Source organism: Chenopodium quinoa, unplaced genomic scaffold (genome assembly GCF_001683475.1).
Source record: "Chenopodium quinoa cultivar QQ74 unplaced genomic scaffold, ASM168347v1, whole genome shotgun sequence".
NCBI lineage: Eukaryota > Viridiplantae > Streptophyta > Magnoliopsida > Caryophyllales > Amaranthaceae > Chenopodium > Chenopodium quinoa.
In genome coordinates, this window is record NW_018745024.1 from 5,815,789 (window position 1) to 5,837,652 (window position 21,864).

Consider the following 21,864-nt stretch of genomic DNA (forward strand, 5'->3'; position numbering starts at 1 on the left):
CTTGACATGCAAAACAATGTTGTTTCTGGTGTAAGCATATTTTTAACCTAGATGCAGTTATGACTGTGTAAACTGTGTTTATGGTTTGTAAAAGCATAGATGTAGCCTTCAAACCTCCTATTGTACAACCTTTACAAGACACCCATAAAAAAAGGTTTTGGTGCGAAATTCCGACACTTTGGCTGCTGTGTAAAGTAACCCTACAAGACAAAATCATAATATACCAAACTTTTACTACATCTCTACCCCAATATATAGTTTATGTTTGTGTTTTTTCACGGTATTTAACAAGTAGGAAGAGAAAGCGGATGAAGTACATTAATAAAAGTGACAAGTACAATTACAGACAAAAGTTAAGAGAGAGTAGATATAAGTACAAGAGATGTGCAAAATTGAAGAGTAATGTACAAATTAAATGAATAAAGTAAAAAAAATAAAAATAAAAAATGAGGGTATAATGGTCTTTACATACTATTAAAAAATAAAACAACAATATTTTGGCTTTTAAGTCTCCAGAATAGGAAAACAATAATCATATTATGGGACGGATGAAGTACTATATACCCGAACGGGATGTTTGGAATGTTAGAATGAGATTGGGAATTAATTGATGGGAATACATAAAAATATGACAATAACTTGTTTGGATAGTGGGCGAGAATATATAAAGATTAAATAACAATTTTACAAAAATAACCTTACTAACTTTTTTTTTTCATTCTTCTCATTAATGGCGAAAATGTCATTTTGTATCAATTTTCATTCCCATCCATTTATTATCTACCCTATACACCCCCGAAATTCCAACAAGGTTCAAATTTTTATACCAATCTCGACAATCCTTAGTTCCTTATAAATTAAACAAATCATTTTCAGTAAGCTATTCATAAAGATTACTCCCTTCGTTTTTAAAGTTTTAGAAGAAATTGGAGAAAACAATAATATATAGAGGTAGTGGGGCAAGTGGAAGAATAAACAATTGTAAAAAGCAAAAGTAGTGGAGAGGATTAGAAGAGAGAAAATATGTGGTGGGTCCACTAGGTGAGAGAAATTAGTTAAATATTGTAAAAGCTTTCCAAATAAGGAAATTGAGCAAGTATTTAAAAACGGCCGAAAAAAAAAAGTGAAGCAAGTATTTAAAAACGGAGGGAGTATTAGGTAATATACTTTTAGGAACCTTGGCGAAATTTTCGAAAAGAGATGATATATTAGTTCTTAACTATCACAAGTCCATCTTGGCATAAATGAGCTAGAGCTTAAGTTGTTTCTTACCACTTTTGCGTCAGCTTAAACGGTGATGTTGCTACTTCCTCTGTTCTTTTTTATTTAATCTGTTTTGACTTTTACATTATTCATCCCTCCTCCTTTGACCGTCTTTTGTGAATGATATATAAGGAAAAAAATATTCATGTTATATCTTTTTGAATTTTTCTCAATAAGTAATATCATAATATACAACTTTTATAATTTTTACTTATGAAGAAATAAAGTTATTAATCGCTAAAGTTTTACTTTGGCAAGCGTGATAAAAGAAACAGGTCAAGTAAAAAAGAACAGCAGAAGTATTTCCTAATTACTGTGCCGGTCAATTGTGTTTTAACCTAAGACTAGATATGAATTAGATGGGGATTACGCAAGATGATTACGCAAGATTTTTGAGATATTAAAATCTTGATATTCAGTAGGATATATCTTGATGTAGACACTGTGAGCAATTTTCTTTAACCCAATAAAACTGTCATAGAATGGGTGACTACGATTGGAGTCCATACGTTCACACAAAAACCTGAATTACAAGTTAGTATAGCTAATGTCGCAAACACATGGTAACTTGGGCAGTCAAAAACAGTTTATAGTTATAATTGGAATCTAAAATAGTAATACAGCCTTTCCTATTTAATTATTCGGTGACACTAAATCTAAATGAACAAAGTGACTTGCCAATCTAATAGCCATAATTTCCACCATACACTGATCCATACGCTCCAGGTTGGCTTGCATGTCCAGCACTAGACGGTGCAGATCCATACACTGAAGCAGGAGCAGCATACGAATTATAACCTTGGCTATAACCCTGGTCTGCTGCACCGCCTGCTTGGGATGGTGCTTGGGCTGCCGCTGCCTCTGCCATGAAATTCTGCAAACCATGCATAGACGTTAAACAGCTTTCACTCAAGTTAAGAAAAATGCTGGGAGTAGACTTTTTTTAGCAAGGACACAAGAAAATAACTAAAAATAACTTTAAATATATTCCTTGGATAATTTTACAGACCTAATAATTTTAGTGCAACAAACTCAAACAGACTGTACATCAACAAGTCATTACAAACATTACCTGTATCAGCTGCTGAGCTGCTTGAACTTGTGATGCAGTTCCATTTATCTCAACTGTCATTTCTCCAGGAACACCCCTTGTTTCTTGTATGGTGACAGTAGCGCCACTAGCACGCCGAATGTAGCTTATAGTGGAGCCGTTGGTACCAATCACAGCATCTGCATATAATAAAGGGACCTGCATGTGCTGCGTGATCTGCTTTAAGTGAGAAGAGAGTATATAAGTTGTGGAAACTCATGCTGAGAATGGGCACTGAAAAAAGGAGACGGCTAAAACCATGCCCAATGAGCAATGTGTAATTGCTAATTGGGTATATTCTAGTAAGCTCTAACAGCATTAGCATACATCAATCTCAAGTCATCCACTCAATGTAGTGCCTTGTTCGATTTGATAGCCTCAATCTAAGCAATCCAGATTTAAGGACCAAACTACTTCCTCTATATAATAAAAACTTCCCATACCAGGACCAAATTACTTCCTCTATATAAAAACTTCCAATACCTGTTGGCAACTTGGCACATGAAACAAAAGAATGAGAAAGTTTTTCCACCCTTAATAAACCACCCGTCCCTAATTAAATCTCACCAAGGATCTAGCTTCACACCTGCCCAACCACCCAAACCCCACCCCAAATCGGCTTTTCTGACCACCTCTACGCTGACCCTTTTCTGAGGGCACTCAACCCTTCTTCTATCCTTAACCTTATCCCATAGCCAATCCCTTTTCCAGTACCTTATTCCTCTCCCCTTTCTCTTACAGACAAATATTCCCTTCTTTTGCACATTTTGCAACAAATGTTGAAGTGATCTAGTGTAGAAGAAGAAAAGAAAAAGGAATATATCTAGATTTTTAGTTGGCACAAGAGAGAGGGTTGCTCTGCTTTCTCTCATCCTCGAGCTATTTCTCCCTCATCAGTTCCAAAAAGGATGAATAATAGGGTAAGAAGAATGACAACAGGTAGTTTAAATATTAGTAAGTATATTTACGAAGTTAGTGGGGGTTAGAGTGGGAAAGCAGTTTTCCATGCAGATGGTGCCGAGGGAGAAGGGATGGTTGTGGGGCCGACAGATTTGAGGGAGAAGGGGATAAGTGTTATAATTGGGCTCTGAAGTTACCCTAATACTTGTTAGCAGAGTTTGTAATTTTAGTATTGACACATGGTAAAGGTTAGTAGTAGATGAATATTGCAAAAGGTCAAACATTGTCAATTATTCTAAGATTGTGGAACTCCAGTGTTGTTTAAGTTTTTTGTGTTGCAATTTTAAAATAATCAAGAAAAAGAAAATATTTGAAACAAATTGTAACTACGCTTTCAAAGAGCACAAAATTCTCTCAGCACCATGCATGGAAAGGATTGATATGGTAGCTGCTAATAAATTGGCGACGCTGGGAAGATTTTGGGTTCTTAACTAAATCCTTTTATAGAGACAATCTCACGGCCACACTTAACAGCCACTAAACTATACTTTGTACATAGTAATAACTATCAAACACCCCTCAAAGAATATTATAATCTAGAGAAACTATACACAAGCAGTTAAGCATCACAAACTACAATTCAGCAGTTCTCCAACAAGTAACCATTATACATAGTTAGCATTGACGTGAGAGTATACCCAACACATTAGTCCATATTCATATCTAACACAACAAAGCAGTACAATCACTTTCTTTAATGACAGACCTGTGTGATCATAGATGGTGTAGACTGAGCATTAGATGCACCATGAACACCCATTTGAGGCTCTCTTCCATATGCTGATATTCCTTGGTGAGGCTGCCTATCCGGAGGGGGTGCCATATCTGCTGGTGGATAATAATTGTCAAGTTGACGTGGTGGTGGCATATATTGCATACCAGAACCATAACCGCCATGTCCACCTCCTCCACTTGGTGGAAGACCATGAGGGGGACCCCAAGGCTGAGGTGGCATATGCTCCATGGGAGCACTTGAAGCTTGCATCTGGATGAAGAAAGGCCCATTCCAAGTTAGTTATACTACGTACATATTTGAAATAAACAGATAAAAATGACAATATCTATGGGTAGTTACCTGCTTTTCAAAAACAGGAATTATACTACGGTCAACCAAAAACTTCCTCAGGTGTGTTGCAATCAGTTCAATTGCCCTGTGAACATCAACAGCTTCCCCAACTACTTCAACCACTCGATCTTCTTGAAGAGCAAAAACAGGAAGGTCCTCTGCAGCAATACACAGTAAGATTTAGCATAGTTTGCCAAAATAAAATGTTTAAATGAAACCCAAAGACAAAAATCAAATAACACAAGTCTACAAGACTTGCGGAAGGAAATCTTACTAAAAAATACAATAACACAAAAGAGAGAAAAAAAGGGTAAATCAGATGATATAAGACATATTTTTCCTACTAAATGAGCATAGTTTTTCACTCATGAGCAAATGATTTTGGCTGAACTGTTGTGTGCAAACATTTTGTTTCAAAAAAAAAAAAAAAACCTCCTCCATTGTCTTAAAAGACAATGTGGGGGATACACACCTGTTAGAATATGAGACGAGGATAAAATAGGTGCCAAAGGCCAAAGTCGGATAATATACGACTTGCAAAAGTGAAAATAAAGAAGGTGTAAATCAGATAATTTAAAAATTAAATTTTATAAAAAAAAAAAAAAAATAATTAAAAATTAAATTAAATTTTTAAAAAAAAAAACTCCATGTTTTACCACCAAAGAGCAAAGTGTTTTTGGCTGAATTACTATGTCCATACGTTAACAGTATGAGAGATAAAAATAAAATAAAATAAAGTATGCCCATAAGTTAGGGAGAGAGATAGAGAGAACCTTAGGACAAACAAAGTAATAGTGCAAGTAACTAGTCAGTTACAATTAAAGCAGAGTGAAGGAAGCATATACACATTCTAACTTAAAAAAAATGGAGGATTTAATCCTTCTCATTTTAAGAAATTTTCACTGGAACTCCTCCCTTATACTGATAAGGCCTTGAAGAAAATTAAACAGAATAGCTTCTAAGAATTGATGCCATATAGTACCTTGTCCAAGAACCCTAACAATACAGTTTGCAGTTTCCTGAATTGATTTAACAGTGGCTCCCTGCTTTCCAATCAAACTACCAGCCTGGGTGGCAGGCACTAGCAACCTAGTTGAAACCTTGCTTCCTGCAGGAGGAGCCTGAGCCTGAGAAACATCAGCATCCAGTCCATCGACAATACGTCTATGAACCCTCAAAAGTCCATCCATAGCTGGAGGAAGAGAAGCATCAGGATCCTCCTTAGCTGAAACCATCACCTATAAGCAGAAACATAAAAGCATTAAGAAAGGATAAATACCCCTTTTCACCAACATTTCAGGAACTCAAATTTAAAATCCAGTGGTTTTTCCAAGAATAAATTTTCCTACGGGCAGGTGGGAAAGGTCAACAAAAGAGAGCTAGAATAAAGTAGAAATTACAGGCGATTCCATAGCCTATAAAAAAAATCAGATCTAGTAACAAATGCCACAATAGGAGTTCCTCACAAGGCAATGTTTAGATCTAGTAACAAATGCCACAATAGGAGTTCCTCACCAGGCCATGGCATAACATCACCAACCCACTTCTGTATCCACTTATCCTAGGCTAGCTAATAACATTTAACTCATTTTAGAAATTCTGATTTTATCAAAAGAATATCTCATCTCCCAGGAATCCAGGAAACTTAGGAAAGATATCACAGGATAAGGGGGAAACAAGAAGATATTGATAAGAATACTCAAACGATCAAAATAAAACAATAACAATAGAACATAGTGATATGACGTTTTCACAAAAAAAAAAAAAAAAAAAAAAAAAAAAAAAAAAACAAAAACCCACAAAAACTCTCAATGACCACAGAATAAGAAGATTAAATCAAGATTCTGGCAAACCAACACAACCAAAGAGTTCAAGCAAGTGAGCTTTTAACAACACACGGAGTTTTCATAATTCTTATACATTAAGAGCTTCCATGTAACGTCATAAAATCCATCTTGCTAAACCTAAACATAGAAAATAACACTACTTATCAGTTTCATGAAAATGTAAAATACATATTTAATCAAGTATGGTTATACAATCAATAGTATTATCAAAAGTCAAAGCAAACTACTCACATCACAATGAATGAATCTAGCATTTGAAACACAAAAGTAATATATGGCAGAATATCTCAGCTTGAAAAAATAAAATAATAGCTTGGTCAGTTGGTCTACAAGTTTTTAGTTAGGTAACTTCTCAAATTTTAGCATAGCTGAGATGAGAATTACTGCAACAATCTAGTTTGTGATATACTCGTATCCCTCTACATCACTCTACATAATTCAGACAGCTCAACAAGTTTTCCCAAAACTTTCAATAAAATTCAGCCAACTGCTACCATGCAGTGCCCAGAAAGCAATTTAAGCTGTTTAAATATGTCAGTGTTGATTTATACAGCTACATACAGTGAAATATAAGCCAAGCATGCGTTAGTTCATTGGTGCCCCAACAGTGCTACAAAACAGTCACACAATTAGAGCCCACATCATTGTTACAAGTTTTCCAAAGCAGCAGAATCACATAAACAAGAACCAATTCAGCATTTTTAAGGATATGATCATAAGTGAAAGCAACATTTGCTGTTTACTAAATCCAGCAACAAGTTTTAAGCATTAAATGCCCAAGTCATAAGCATATAATCTACGAAATATGTAATACACCAAACACCAGAAGTGAATGTACAAGGAAGCATACATCCCAATACAAGAACATGACACACAAACACAGGTTTGCATGCAGGTTCAATACATATAAAGGCAAGCACACTTGAAACTTAATGCACCACATGAAGCATGCAAGTGATCTCAAACACCTAAACATCGGCTTAATCACTTAATAATCTTTCCACCCAGGAGTTACTCTAATTTAAATCTCCCTTCAAAACCCATGTGAAATGAGTTAATCCATGAATCTTTGCTCCTAGTCCATTATTCTCCATTCGTATACCAAGTCTTAAACAGTTCATGTTGTTCAACCTAGAATTAGTCTCATCAACAAAAAGTCATCTTTTAGAAGCTTCAACAATAACCAACATTGTTTAATACCAAACCATTACAGTGCTCATCATTAGTCATTAAGAGAAGTAATTTTTTTAGATATAACATATTTTTTTAATACATTCCTCTTCACACCACTAAAAAGACAAGAGTCCCAAACTCTCCCTCGCTCTATACATAAAGTACCCCACTATCTCCTTGATATCTACCTTATCAATACTAACCAATATCACATCATAACCAAATAACTTACCATCGTAAACTATGTAACTTGATAAGCGCCAAGGAAAATGGGAACAAAGGGATTAGTAATCATATAAGAAAGAATTCATCGGGCCCTTGTCCACCTACCCCACAAAAAGGGCCACCCCCCAACACGGCACACCCCCCTGCCAAATGGAACATATATATTAACAAATCCACACCTACTCTCCCACCACCACCACCTCAAACACCAAATATAGGAGTGTCTACCACAAAACCGTTTCTATACAATGGCATGAAAAAGATTAAAATACCTATTGAATAGACAATCTTAATAAACACCTATACAATAAAGCATGTGAACTTAAAATACAAGCTTCTATTTTTGCAAATATTGAGGAAGTAATAATTTAAAATTTAATCAAGAATATATCCTCATCAGGATCATTATATATCAAGAAAAGACACAAAGGGTGAAATATGATTCACTTCTGGTATTATATATTTAGAATTTAATGAAATAATTGTTTAATTATAAGTTTGCTTGTCGATGATCAGCCAGCTACATTATTTACTAGCCTAGCTTTAAAATCATGCATTATGTTTATTCCTTTAATTATTTTTTATAACACCAATCACTCTGGCAACTGGCAGTTGTAAACTTAAATTAGTATATTTTCCAGACATTTGTCATAACTAGTTTAGGCATCTTGATTCTAGTGGGGGTTCTTTCAGTTTTTACTTCTTATTCTTTTAATTAAACTTGGTTTAACAATGGGTGAAAGAAGCTCAAAAAGCACCTCTGACTTGGTCATTGATCATAAACATGATAGAGGGAGTTCTTCAACAGAGATGTATAATGCTTGACATGACATCAGCCATCCGGGGCACTGATTTCCAGAAAACAGTGCAGAGCTTCTTACAAAGTACAACTCTTTTTAGCCAAATAAAAACTTTTTTCAGCACTTGTAATGCTCATGCTGATCTCTGCAATCTGGACCTTTGATGCTTCATGTTTGGGATGGCATTGGTATCGTAGCCTTATATAATTGCCAACAGAACCTGCACATATTCATTTTTGTTATTGCAAAACATCAACTTTTTTCACATTTTATGTGTTGATTATTGTGATTCCACTTTATTCTTACATATTTGCATTACATTGCTCATTTTTCATTGAGATAGGCTTCTTGATTCCATCTTCAATTTTTTTTATGAACCTCTTAGCATGATCCGGTGATTCCAACATCATAAATCTGGTTATTCAGGTGCTTAAAATCTTAATATCTGAGGTAAGCTTCCAAATATGGAACCCAATAAATGTCTTATAACAGCCTTTTTCTCCAATAATAAGCTTTAAAATCTTTAACTGTTGTACTTTGGCAAATTACTTGAGACATCTTTCCATAATTAAATTAAACCAAGCGCACAGCGCATTTTTGTTAGTAAATTGATGTAAAATAATTTTAGTCAGCTATATATGATTGTTATTGTTTCTTATGCAATCAACCAACAAACGCTAAGAATAAGTAGGTCATAGTGAAGAGAGAGTATCTTATCATATGGTTTATGGATTTTGTAGCGCCTACTACAATCATTTGAATAGTAGCTAGTGAGTAGTGGGTGCATTAACAAGCAATTTCAATACTGCGGCCAACACCCAAACACTATATAATCTTGAACAATGTCAATGCCACATTCCATCTTATATGCTTTATCCAGTTTAGAGATCATACACATAAAATGGCATAAATCAATACTGTTAGACCTAACAGTTCTCATATTAATATACGAAGAGGGATATAGACAATAAAGCCGGTAATCAACCTTGCATCAAGGCCAACCACGCAAATGACTGACCAGAGAGCAAGTAAATAGTTGGTTCAACAATTAGAGAAAGATGTAAAAACTTACAGCTCTCTCCTGCGATCCTGGAGGACCGTCCAAAATCTTGATACGCGCCCTGGTCTCCTCAACGATTTTCTTAATATATTCTCCTTTGCGTCCAATGATATTGCCAACCTTTTGGGCGGGTACCAACATCCTGAAAACACTCTCTCCAGGCCACCCAGGCCATTTCTTCTCTACTCCTGCACCTGCCGCCACATTATTTTCCTCATGTTCGTCCTTTTTCTCAAAACTCAAATCAACCGGAGCATCACTCATCTCATCAACTTCATTATCAGGGAATTCTTCTTTCAACTGATCCTCACCCAACTCATGAATAGCCTGCTCTCCCTCTAATGTATGCTCATTCTCATTCTCATTTTCATTTTCATTTTCAGCATATTCTTGCTCAACAAAATTGTTTTCGGGCTCGTTCGCAGCGAAACTTTGCTCGTTCATAGCCAAGCTTTGATTCTCAGGCTCATTTCCACCAAAATTATACTCTTCAGTCACATTCCCAGCAATAATTTGCTGTTCAAACTCATCAACACCAACATGATGCAATTCAGATTCTTGCACCGCAAAATTCTGCTCTTCGTTGTTTTCGACAAAGTTTTGCTCTGCTTCTGCCATTCTTACAAAACTAGAACCAACATTACAAACAAGAAATCAATATAACAATTGACTAAAAACCACATCAATTCAATAAAGTAAAAAATAAATAAAACCCTAAATTGATTAGCAACGAAATTCAAGCAAAACCCTAAATTGAATAAAATCAACGATTAACACTAGATAGTGAAACTTCTCATTAAAATCATTCAGTAACTGTAACCAATAGTTCAATAGTTCACATTAGTAGAACCCTAGATTGATTAGACTAGCATCGTTATAATCTTTCAATTCACAGCAGAAGAACCCTAACCCTAATTGAATAAAAGTAACGATAAACCCTAGGTTGTAAAATTGATATATGAAGATTAAAAACGAAATCTAACCTTAAAGCTGCTTTGATGGAGGAGAGAGATTTGAAAGAAGAAAAGAGAGTGAGGAAGATTCAAGAAGACGAAGAAGAGATAACGTTGTTTGTGAGTGTATCGTATAGCGGCTTGTCACGGGCGAGGGCTGTTCATTATATATATGCAGCCTAGGTTAAGCCCGGGGAAAACTCTTCATTTTACTTGTAACTAGAGTGTACCCGATGTTGTAATTTAGACTTGAGTTGTAATGGTTGGTTTTGGATTGGTCGGTTCTGTTGAACCCTATTTAGCTCTGTTGTACTGAGTATTAATAATAATCGTATTAATAATGTGCTGACACCTGATGTGCTATATTGAAATATGATATTCTAAGCATGGGATATATAAGAAAAAAAAATATTATTAAAGAATAAATATATTTAAAATGTGGATAGTTGATTTTGATGTTGTAATTTAGACTTGAGCTGTAATGGTTGGTTTTGGATTGGTCGGTTCTGTTGAACCCTAATTAGCTCTGTTGTACTGAGTATTAATAATAATCGTATTAATAATGTGCTGACACCTGATGTGCTATATTGAAATATGATATTCTAAGCATGGGATATATAAGAAAAAAAAATATTATTAAAGAATAAATATATTTAAAATGTGGATAGTTGATTTTGATGTTGTAATTTAGACTTGAGCTGTAATGGTTGGTTTTGGATTGGTCGTTTCTGTTGAACCCTAATTAGCTCTGTTGTACTGAGTATTAATAATAATCGTATTAATAATGTGCTGACACCTGATGTGCTATATTGAAATATGATATTCTAAGCAAAGCTTAGAAGCTCAAAAAACAGGGTCTTACTCTTTTACGTCGGTAGCCACACAATGCTATTATGGGGTTTACTTTTCAAAGTTATAAAGGTTACTCATTCAGTGTTATAGGGGTTACTCGTGTTACTCAGTTAGTGTCATATGGGTTAGCGTCTTGCTGTAGGAGTTACATACTTTGTTCTGTTGCAAGTAGTTATTCGCTGAGGCCAGTTGCACAAAAACGTGTCGTACATTTTCCTTTTGATTTTGATGATTAAAGAAATGGAAAATGTTTGGAGGGTAGTCCCTAAAAAAATGCATATAATTAAAGGGTTGGGGATTTAGAGTACTGTAATTGAAGGGTCGGGGGTTTAGAGTACTTTTTTTTTATATGTTATACTACGTACCAAAAAAAACACACACACACTGACACACATAAAGTGACATGTTAGTAGTAGTCCCATAAAAAAATAAAAAAAAATAAGAAACAAAAAGAAAAACAAAAAAGAAAGGGTGAATGAGTAGTTATTGTTTTTTTCTTTAATGATAAAAAAATAAAATAAAGTAGTGGGATTGGTAGTTATTTTTTCCTTTATTAAAAAAAATAAAAAAATCTCAAATGCATGAGAGTTGAGGATTTGGGATTTGGAGGGCTCTCGTTAAATGACTCTACAATTATAATATAGATTTTGTGCTGGTTTTAAATTATGGCAGTGTTTGGTAAGCAGCTTATTTGACTAATAATAGCTTATTGACTATTAAATAAGCTAATTTAAGATGTTTGATGGGAAACTTATTTGAAGAGCTTATTTCACTAAATAAGCTCTTTTTGAAAAAGCTCCTTAATTAGCTTATTTATTAATTTTGGTGAAATGACACTTATACCCTCATTTAATTTAAAATCCTACCTAAACTACCTACTCCCACAATTAAGTTGGTCATTTCACATACTCAATCACCTTTAAACTATCAGCTAATAAAATAAGTTAGTCAAATCAGTTAATACAATCAGCTAGTCAAAATCAACTAACATAATCAAATTCAGCTTTCAACTTTAAGCTATTCACCAAACATGGCCTATGTTAAAGATAAGCTGATTTATGAACAACTACCCGTTTTTTGAATTTTGTTTAAAACCACCCATAAGATGGCAAAGTTGGTCTAGCTCTACCCATAAATGGTTTCCGTCCAATTGAGTCGTTTGTAGGGCCCACTCTTATGGTTTCCTACTCAATTCTCTCCTCCTTCATTACTTTCCCTCTAAACTAATCTGTCAGAAATTTATGACGTAAATAAATACCGTCAGAATATATGTTCTTTCCGATGGATTTATATTCCTTCGGAAATTTTTTCGTCGGAATGTGATTAAATAATTAAAATCTTTTTTCCCAAACCCTAAACTGTAGCCCTTCCCCCTTTCTCTCTTATTTTCGCCTCTCTTTCTCTCTCCTATGCTTTATTTCCGTTCTTTTCCTTCTCTCTGCTCTTCTCCTTCTCCTTCTTTCTCCCCTCTTCTCTTCTCTTCTCTTTCCTTTACTCTTCTCTTCACCGCCCTTTCTCTCTCCTCTTTCTTGTATTTCTCGTCGCCACGACCCCGCTTCACCATAAACGAACGCCAAATTTGAGGTTTACATTTCGAACACCATCTACTTAAGGTTTTTCATGTCAAATTCGACCATGAAACTCTAGTTCTAGAGTCTTTATGGTCAAATTTGACCTTTAAAATCCAAATTCGACGTTTTTCGGTTGGAATGTGAGGTGTGTCTTCTTTTTCTATCTTTTAATTTGGTTTGTTTTTTTTCTTCTTCTTTATTTTCATAGCGGTGTGCTTACATTGCGGTGGTTGGAAGGGGTGAGGGGTGGTGAAATAAGGTGGGTTTCGGGTTGTGGCGGGTAGGTGCGGATTTGGGTTAGGGATGCCGGTGGTGGTGGGTTGTTGGTCTTTGTGGGATAGGGGTTTCGGTTAGTGGGTTCTAGGTTAGGGGTTTTTGTTAGTGGGTTCTGGGTTAGAAGTTTCGGTTAGTGGGCTGTGGGTTGTAATGGTGGATCTAGGTCCTTGTGGATTGTAGGGGTTTTAGCGGTGGTGGGTTGTAATGATTGTGGGTTGTAGTGGATTTGGGTTGTTGTGGGTTTCGGTGGTGGATCTGGGTTGTGGAGGGGGGTCCGGTGGTGGTAGGTTGTGGGTTTGGAGGAAAGGAGGTACAAGTTAGGGGTCGGGCTGGGTTTTTTTTTTTTTTTTAAATGACTTTTCCGACGGAATTCTTGTCGAAACTTTCCGGCGGATAAATGTCTGTCGTGAATTTCCGACAGGGAGACATCTTGTCCGACGACTTAAATTCCACTGGAAATTCCATCGGGAAACGGTTTCCGATAGAATTTCCATCGGAATATGTCGTTTTTCCTACAAAAGCCGTTTTGACAACCGGTTCCGACGGAAAACGGGGTCTTTTTGACTGAAAAACTCCGTCGGAATTCAACTGTTTTCTAGTAGTGAAAGTTTGATGGTTTTTCAGCTAGTAATCGGAATTTGGATTGTAATTTTTAATTGTGCAACTAGAACATTGATTACAAACGCAATGTGCAATAAACTTTTAAACATGGTTGATTGTTAATCATTACACATAGGACTTGGTTAATTACAAATTAAGATTCATTCCCTGTTTTGTTTCACCTTAAGTTAACTTATTTCAGGAAAAATAAGTTCAGATAAGAGTTAATAAGTTCAAATACGATAAGTTCATGAAAAATAAGTTCAGATAAGTTGTTATAAGGGTTAATTAGTGCTACCCAAGTTCATTTTATAATGAAAATAAGTTCTAATAAGGGATAATAAGTTTATATAAGTAAAACCAGGTGAATACATATAACACACCCTCAATATAGAAAATAATCTGTAAACTAAGAATGAGAAAATTTAATTAGAATATACAAAAATAAAGGCTTTTATTTCAATCATTGTTTCGTCATTAGTCATCAATAGTGACTTGTACAATTCCAAAAATAGAAGTGAAAGGCAAAATAAATTATTATAAATGAATACATATAAGCTTCACTAAAGAAGCAACCAACAATCATTAGTGACATTTCCCATAGTAATGTCACTAATGTGCATGTATTACCCTAAAATATGGATATTTTCTTTCTATACCTTTAGTAAGAATAATGGTAAGCTAAAAATTGCTAGAAATTGAAGCAATGGTTGAAATAGCACTTGAAATGCATGCTCATACACTATTTTTCCTTTTCAATTTTCTCATCTGAAGTGTCACGAGCCGTGTTAGTATTGTTGGTGTCATTATTGTCTACATTTTTAGTGTCGTCATCTGTGTTTTTACTTCTTGGAGACATCAAAGAATCGAATTTTTCAGTTTTCTCTAACACTATTTCGATCTGGAAACATATACACGAAGATAAGTCATTGGTAAAATTATAGTAAAAGACAACCATAGTATCCGTCATTTATAAAAATAATCATTGACATCTTTTGTACTAGAAAACCATTTAGACATTTATAAGTAATGCAATATCATTGATCATTTATAAAAAAAAAAATAATAATAATCTTTGACATTTTTTTGTACTTACATTTTTTCCATTATTTGGAAAAGGCTAATGATAATTTATTAATCTAATAAAAATTGATTTTGTTGGTGAATGAAAGACATGTTGCATTTGATTATCATATTTTTAAAAAGCAAAAGAAAAATTACCTTGGCTTTTTGAACCATCCGACCTTTATTTTCATCTTTCATGCCAATAGTGGATGTACATACCTCTATTCTCCAAAGAAAAAAAAAAAACAATAGGTACATGAAAGATACACTAAAAATCAATGAAAAACAATATAAGTTAAAATGATAGAAGTGAAGAGGTAGAGCAAGCTTATTACTCTTTTGACAAGCAAAACCATTATTCTTTAGAATTTCAGCAATGGTGACAACCGTTGTAATTGCTGTAATACACATACAAGATCAAAATGTGAATATTTTATTGTTAATTGAAATATAATAAAGTGGTCTTAATTAAATATACATTCACTATAAAATTATCAAGTTGTTAGAGATATAATTAAACAACATATATGACTGAGAATCATGATTAGAAACATAGTAAATATAATGAGCTTGTTTGGCATTTTTTTTTTTAGTTTTCTACTTTTCTATTATTTTTAAAACAAAAAATTAAAAACAAGAAACAAGAAAACAGGGTTCATTTGGCATCATTGTGATTTTTGGTTTTTTGTTTTGCAAAATCATATGATATATGTCATATAATGATTTAAAAATTAGTCAAACTTATCAAAATCATGATAATTTTGAAAGCTGACAACAAAAAAGTGAAAAAACCTTATTCTTATTTCCTGTTTTTGGTTTTTGGTTTTCAAAAAAACAGAAAACTAAAAACAAAAAATAATGCCAAACAAGCATTGAGTTTCCACTTTTTTGTTGTCAGTTTTCAAAATTATTATGACTTTAACAAGTTTAACTAATTTTCGATTCATTATATGATGTTAGAGATATGTGTTATCGGAAAATAGATGTGTGATATATTTTCCATAGATATCATTAAAGGAATAATATATTTAGGTTTATTTTATGTTAAGATATTATTTAGTGAATATATCATTAGGATATATAGTATATCTTTTGGGAAGATTGTTTCCTATCTTATGAGCATAGGTTTTGTATAAATACTCAACCTATTGATGAATAATAATTAAGCAATACAAAAGCTATTCATTATCTCTTCTCCCTAATTTGTCATATGACATATATCATATTATTTTGAAAAACAAAAAACAAAAAAAAAAAGACAACCAGAACAACGCCAAACAAATAGTGTAACTATAAGTGCTAATATAGTAAGAAAGTTTGAATCATTTCCCTTTTTATTTTCCAATTGGAGGATAATAAAAGGAATTATAAAGAATTTATATGTTCACAAGAACGTACCCATGCCCAATGCAGAAAGCTCGACCTCATTATGTTGTTGTATGTATCTCTACACCAATAAGGCACAACAAACACATAAACACTAATTAAGTAATTATCATTACAAGGTAAATACAAAATATGACATAATTAATATAAAAATGTTGTAACTAGAACAAAATATTCAACCTTTGCAAGATTAACATAAAAAAACAAAGGTTTTTTGGTATTTGATACTTGAATTCTGTTCTTTTTTGTGGGTGAAAGGGGAGTTACAACAATCACTTCCGTGGATGCCATATTTTCTCTCTTTGTATCGTTGTAGTTTTATCCTCTTGATAGCCTTTTACTAATAGAAATGTGAGAGAAATTTCTTGTAAGAATTTCAACTTGATTTTGGTAAAAAAATAATATGAAAAGGGTTATAATTAAATTCTGTTATAGAATGTATAATGATTGGTTATTAATAAAGGTGGGAACATATGTATTTTTTTTCCTTAGTATTCATCATCTACCACGTGTTTGGTTAAATATAAGTTATTTTGGGGTTATTAATTAATCATATTTAGAAGCACTTATTAAAATAGTGTATGAAGAAAATATTTATCTTACATTTCTTGTAATATTGCATATAGTGTCCAATTTAAGCATTTTGACTTATTATAGACAATTTATCTCTAAATGAAAGGCTACATATGAATTTTGTCCCTAGCTTGACTATATGCACAATTCTTATCTTCACTAAAGTATCTCACAAGTAAGAATAAAAAGTTTAAACGATTTCAAATGAATGATTATGAAAATTGCATCTATTGGTCGAAAAAATAATCTTTGTCGATAGATAAGTTATAAAGATATCATTACAAAGTTTATAAAAAATAACGAAGAGATGGAGATTATTTTTTTGATGAAGAGATTTTTTTTTTTTTTTGGACAGGAAGTAAAATGATTTTATTAATAAAAAATAGTCAATATTTATTGTTAACTAATTAAAGATACTCGTAAAAATTTTGGGTTGACATATGTTGTACTGGTTAAATTGAAACTGAAACTTCTTCTTTAAAACAAAGACCCAACTAGCAAATCAAATTTCTTCCAAGGTGGGACAAACGTGTAATTTGGAAAAAATTTGGGCTATTGGACATTATGGAACTACACCACCCCTTTGTGGCCCAATTTTTGTTTCTCAAAAGGAGAAACACTTGCTAGAGTTCGGTTGATAATAGCTTGATACTTGATAGAAGTATTTCACTCCATTTTAGTCAAATAAAGCGATGACTATTTTGATTTTATCCTAATGGAGTGGAGACACTCAGACACATATAATTAGAGTGGGAGTTCACAATAATTCCTACTCCGTTTTAAATTAGGTGATATAACTCTTTCATCACGTTTATTAACGTATAAATCAAATTGGTAATATCTCTAATTTTCAGTAAAAAACGATAAAATATTAATATTTTGAAAATATCTAAGAATCTACAACAAGATTTTACGTTATTATTTTTTTTCTTATTAATACGAATCATTATTTTTATTTAATTTGTTTACTAATTAAAGAAATCGATACCCATAATTCCAAATACCTTATCAAATTAAAGGGACTTTTTATATAATTTATTAATTTTTTTGACAAAGGATTAATTTACATACATTGAAATAGTTCATGCTAAAACAATAAGAACTAGGTCAATTAAGACCTTTACAACAAAGTTACAAGCAACACTTGCTCTTATGAATGTTAGAAAACAAAGCAACTTAAAAGAAGCTGCTTTCATAGTTATCCCATAAGTGTTGGAACCAAAGTGTAGGTAGCCTCGCCTGGATTCTAGCGAGTCGAAGCCTACATTACATGTTATTCCCGCTGTCCTTTTTCCACCAAGGGAGAAGCTTGGGTAATTGATCACGGTAGAAACTCTTTGTAATCTATGGAGCTTGAAAAAACAAAACCATAGCAAGAAATGTAGGAAGATAATATCACGGTAACAAGTAGCTTGATTTCTCTCTTTTAAAGGAAAGAAATTCATGATTGGTAGCATACTATGAACCCCAAATAATATGGGAGCAATGCACAGATTTCAAATTTTGAATGTAATGAGTACAAAACTCATCACAAACCTGGAAAAACTTAAAGAACTCCAATTATAAAATTAGAGCCAACTAACGACGAAACTAAACACCAAACGTTTAAGTCGTATCCTCGCAGCCTAACAGATGAAGAGTCATTAACAAATGACTTTCATCCAACTTGTTCTTCTAGGCAACCCACTACCAAGGAAGTATAAGCCAAAACTGACTACAGCAAGGAGACTAACTTCTCCAAATCCCAAACATGAAACAAAGGCAAGGGAAAAGGCATATGTTCCTCTCACCACCCAATACCTAGAGTCTAACCCAAAATTACTTCCCTTACCTCTTCAAGATTGGACAAGCCCACCATGGCCATCCAACCAGAAACTAAACAAGGACACATAACAAGGAGAAAACAATCCAACAAAACCAAATTAAATGGGTATACATCCAAGAGCAGAAACTTAAACTAGAACACAAACGTACTAGCTTCAACAAAGAACTAAGGAGAACGAAGACTTACAAAGCCAAAATCAGAGCACCAAAAATCAAAGAAGAAAACCAGAACAGAGAAATTCGAAATCGATCGCAAATCTACGAAACTCTAACCCTAACTTTAAGGGTAGCATGATATTGAATTAAAACTCTTCTCAACCAAATGGTAAATGTTATTAAAGCAGGCATCACTACATCAACTTGTTCTCTTCATTTAAAAGGGTTGTTCTTAGACCTATCAATTCGGGTCAACAGGTCGGGTTCGAGTCCGATTTCGGGTTTTGGGTCAGTTGGTTAGGGTGGTTTGGATTGCTTGAATCAGTACAAACTATGATCATTGGGTCAAATCGGGTCTATTTCGGGTCATTTGGGTCGGTCAGGTTTGGGTTCTCTCTCAATAAAATGGGTTTGGAATTGGGTCAAATCGGGTCGGATCATGAATTGATAGGTCTAGTTGTTCTTATATAATTATAGTAAGGAATGGTCTACTTTGATCCGATGTACCAATTTGACTGAATTTTTATCATTTTTTCACAAAAATTTGATCATATTTTCACACTATTATATAGAAAAAAAAAATACATCAAGTAATTAAGACCTTGTTTCGATGTATATTACAAGTAATAAGTTAACAAAAACTCGAAAATGAAAAGTTTAAATTACTAATAACTTATTATCTGATATGATATGATTTGCTTTTGATAAAATTAAACATTTCTTTTATTTTCTTTTAAACGTATTACTTACTTTATAAGTTTAAATGGAATAAAACTTTAATCTCTTTAATTATTGATTCATCTTTTTCCGAGATGAAGGGAGTCAAACATACAAATATACATTACACCTAATCAAGGATTCAAGCAATGCGTTGATATTTCACAACACGTCCATTGATAGCGGCGCAACTTACATAAAGTTAGTTCAATTGTCGGAAGGACTAAGGAGAATGGGAAGCTTGTAATCATATAATTGTACAAATCTAATCAATTAACTAACAAACCAACAAATAAAATCATATAATTGTACAAATCTAATCAATTAACTAACAAACCAACAAATAATTATTGATTATAATTACAAACGTAAAAATAGTGACAAATTTATTACGCAATCATCATGCACCACAACGTTTGTGGATTCTTTAGGTAACAAATGAAAAGATGCTTATTTTTGAAGTTTCGTAGAATAACACAAAAGAGAAACTACTTTCCCTTTTTACCAATTTTTTAGTTAAGTATCATCCTATAGCGGTGACATATATCCTTTGCTTGGTCTCACATTTAGGATTCTTTCGTGGTACTTACATTTTAACCCCAAAGCCCCATCAACTTTTAGCTAGCTTCAATGAGGAATGAGGAGTAGAGGGATGATTCCATCTCCCCGGTGAGTGACCTAAGTTCAACTTCTCATCTCCCCACCTGTGAATTTAGAGTTGTCAATTCGGGTAAATAAGTCAGGTTCGGGTCGGGTAAGTGTGGGTAGGTTCAACTCTGGTCGAGTCAATTAAGATTAATGTCGTAAGCTATACGGGTCGGGTTTGGGTTGGGTCATGTTTGAGTCGGGTTATACATCTTATCGGGTTTAGGCCGGGTTAATAACAGGTCAGGTTACATTTGGGTCGGGTGAATAATAGGTCGGGTTTAATTTGGGTTTTCACAAGTTAAAACGGGTTAGGTCCATTCTCAGGTTTGAGTCGGGTTCGGTTGAAGTCGATAATTTGCGGGTTATAATCAAAACAGGTCATTTTCCGGTTTGAGTCGGTTTTAATTCAAGTCAATAATTTGAGGGTTATAATCAAGTCGAGTCATTCTCAGGTTCAAGTTGAGTTCGATTCAAGTCAATAATTTGCGGCTTACAATCACTTCGGGTCCTTTTCTAGTCGGGTCATGTTCTGGTTAGAGTCTCAAATATTGGGTTAATCAGGGTCTCTGGTTGATTTTAGGTTGGGTCATATCGGGTTCGGATACATTTTTCGGGTTGATTTGTTAATAGTTCATGTAATGACATTCACGTTTAATCATTATCAATTTCTTCATTTATTGTAAGAGAAATAATTTCATATAAGTTTAAATTCGAGCTAATTAATTCAAATAAGTTTAGATAAGATATACATAATAAGTGACAACGTAACTATATAACTATACTTTGATCAATATTAATAAGGTGGTCTAAATTGAATTTATAGTGATTTGAAATCGGGTCAGGCCAATAACAGGTTAGGTTGAGTTCAAAATGGGCCAGGAACAATTGGTTGAATTTGGTTTGGGTCTACAACAAATCGAGTTGATTTCGAGTCAAATTAGTAACAGATTGGGTTGAATTTCGGGTCGGGTTAGCAATAGGTCGGGTAAAATTCAGTCAGGTTAATAATAGGTCGAGTGAAATCCGGGTCAGTTTAATAACAAGTCGGGTTAAATTTGGGTCGGATTAATAGTAGGACGAGTTGAATTCGGGTCGGTTTAATAATAGGCCGGGTTAAATTCGGATCGGGTTAGTAAAAGGTAGCTAGGGTTAAATTCGGGTTTTAATGGGTTAAAACGGGTTTGGGTTAGTTTCGGTTCAGGTCAATAATTTACGAATTATATTCGAGTTCGGTTATTTCCAAGCCGGTTCATGTTCTGATGTTCTAGTTCGGGTCTCAAATATCCCGGTTAACTCGAGTCTAGGGTTGGTTTTTCAGGTCAGTTCAGATCGGGTTTGAGTCACCATTTTTCCGGGTTCAAACGGGTCGGTTAATTATCGGGTTCAGGTCAGTATTTCGGATCAGGTCAACTTCTAATAGCTCTACTTGTGATTAGGGATGGCAACGGGTCGGATCTAAAGCGGGTCCGGATGGACCCGGATCCAGATCCGTTTTTGTATGTAGGATCCAGATCCGACCCGGATCCGTCGGGTCTAGAAAATGAAGACCCGGATCCGGGTCCGGATTCGGGTCCAAAACGTGTCCAATATATTTTGCCTAATTTTTTTGCAAAAAATGTAATTTTCGGGTCAAAAAATTTATTTCAAACTTACGTTGTTAGTTATTAAGTTCAACCCCAAATTAACCAACTTATACACTCATATTTTGAATTAAAATTAAAAAAAAAAAAAAAATACGATGTTACATATGAGCTAATGA

The 21,864-nt window shown here is 33.9% G+C and overlaps 2 protein-coding genes across 4 annotated transcripts; both read right to left on the reverse strand.

Annotated features, from left to right (window-relative positions):
* Nucleotides 1-1,720: 1,720 nt before the first annotated feature.
* Nucleotides 1,721-10,622, reverse strand: LOC110708377 (flowering locus K homology domain-like). 3 transcript variants are annotated; one of them, XM_021886503.1, is made up of 7 exons: nucleotides 10,468-10,622; nucleotides 9,497-10,112; nucleotides 5,362-5,617; nucleotides 4,389-4,537; nucleotides 4,020-4,298; nucleotides 2,336-2,521; nucleotides 1,721-2,137 (listed from the first exon to the last, which is right to left on the reverse strand). In XM_021886503.1, the coding sequence occupies exons 2-7, from the start codon at nucleotides 10,100-10,102 to the stop codon at nucleotides 1,946-1,948; spliced, it is 1,668 nt and encodes a 555-aa protein (XP_021742195.1). In that variant the 5' UTR covers nucleotides 10,103-10,112; nucleotides 10,468-10,622; the 3' UTR covers nucleotides 1,721-1,945. The 3 variants fall into 3 exon arrangements, with proteins under 3 accessions (XP_021742195.1, XP_021742194.1, XP_021742192.1); XM_021886502.1 differs by having other exon boundaries at nucleotides 2,336-2,530; XM_021886500.1 differs by having other exon boundaries at nucleotides 2,336-2,533.
* A 4,124-nt stretch (nucleotides 10,623-14,746) lies between these two features.
* On the reverse strand, nucleotides 14,747-16,665 carry LOC110708983 (uncharacterized protein At2g34160-like). Its single transcript, XM_021887209.1, has 4 exons — nucleotides 16,368-16,665; nucleotides 16,200-16,248; nucleotides 15,137-15,199; nucleotides 14,747-15,022 (listed from the first exon to the last, which is right to left on the reverse strand). Exons 1-4 carry the CDS (start codon nucleotides 16,476-16,478, stop codon nucleotides 14,871-14,873), a joined length of 375 nt encoding a protein of 124 aa, XP_021742901.1. The 5' UTR covers nucleotides 16,479-16,665; the 3' UTR covers nucleotides 14,747-14,870.
* Nucleotides 16,666-21,864: the final 5,199 nt, after the last annotated feature.

Bases quoted from the DNA above. Each gene is read 5' to 3' on its own strand.
- LOC110708377 (XM_021886500.1), bottom strand. From the start codon at position 10,102: ATGGCAGAAGCAGAGCAAAACTTTGTCGAAAACAACGAAGAGCAGAAT. The intron at 5,618-9,496 runs GTAAGTTTTTAC...TTCTGCTTATAG, and splicing joins CAGGATCGCAGGAGAGAGCT to GTGATGGTTTCAGCTAAGGA. The intron at 2,534-4,019 runs GTCTGTCATTAA...TCTCACTTAAAG, and splicing joins CACCATCTATGATCACACAG to CAGATCACGCAGCACATGCA.
- LOC110708983 (XM_021887209.1), bottom strand. From the start codon at position 16,478: ATGGCATCCACGGAAGTGATTGTTGTAACTCCCCTTTCACCCACAAAA. The intron at 16,249-16,367 runs GTTGAATATTTT...TTATTGGTGTAG, and splicing joins TTTATGTTAATCTTGCAAAG to AGATACATACAACAACATAA. The intron at 15,023-15,136 runs GTAATAAGCTTG...TTTGGAGAATAG, and splicing joins TGGTTTTGCTTGTCAAAAGA to AGGTATGTACATCCACTATT.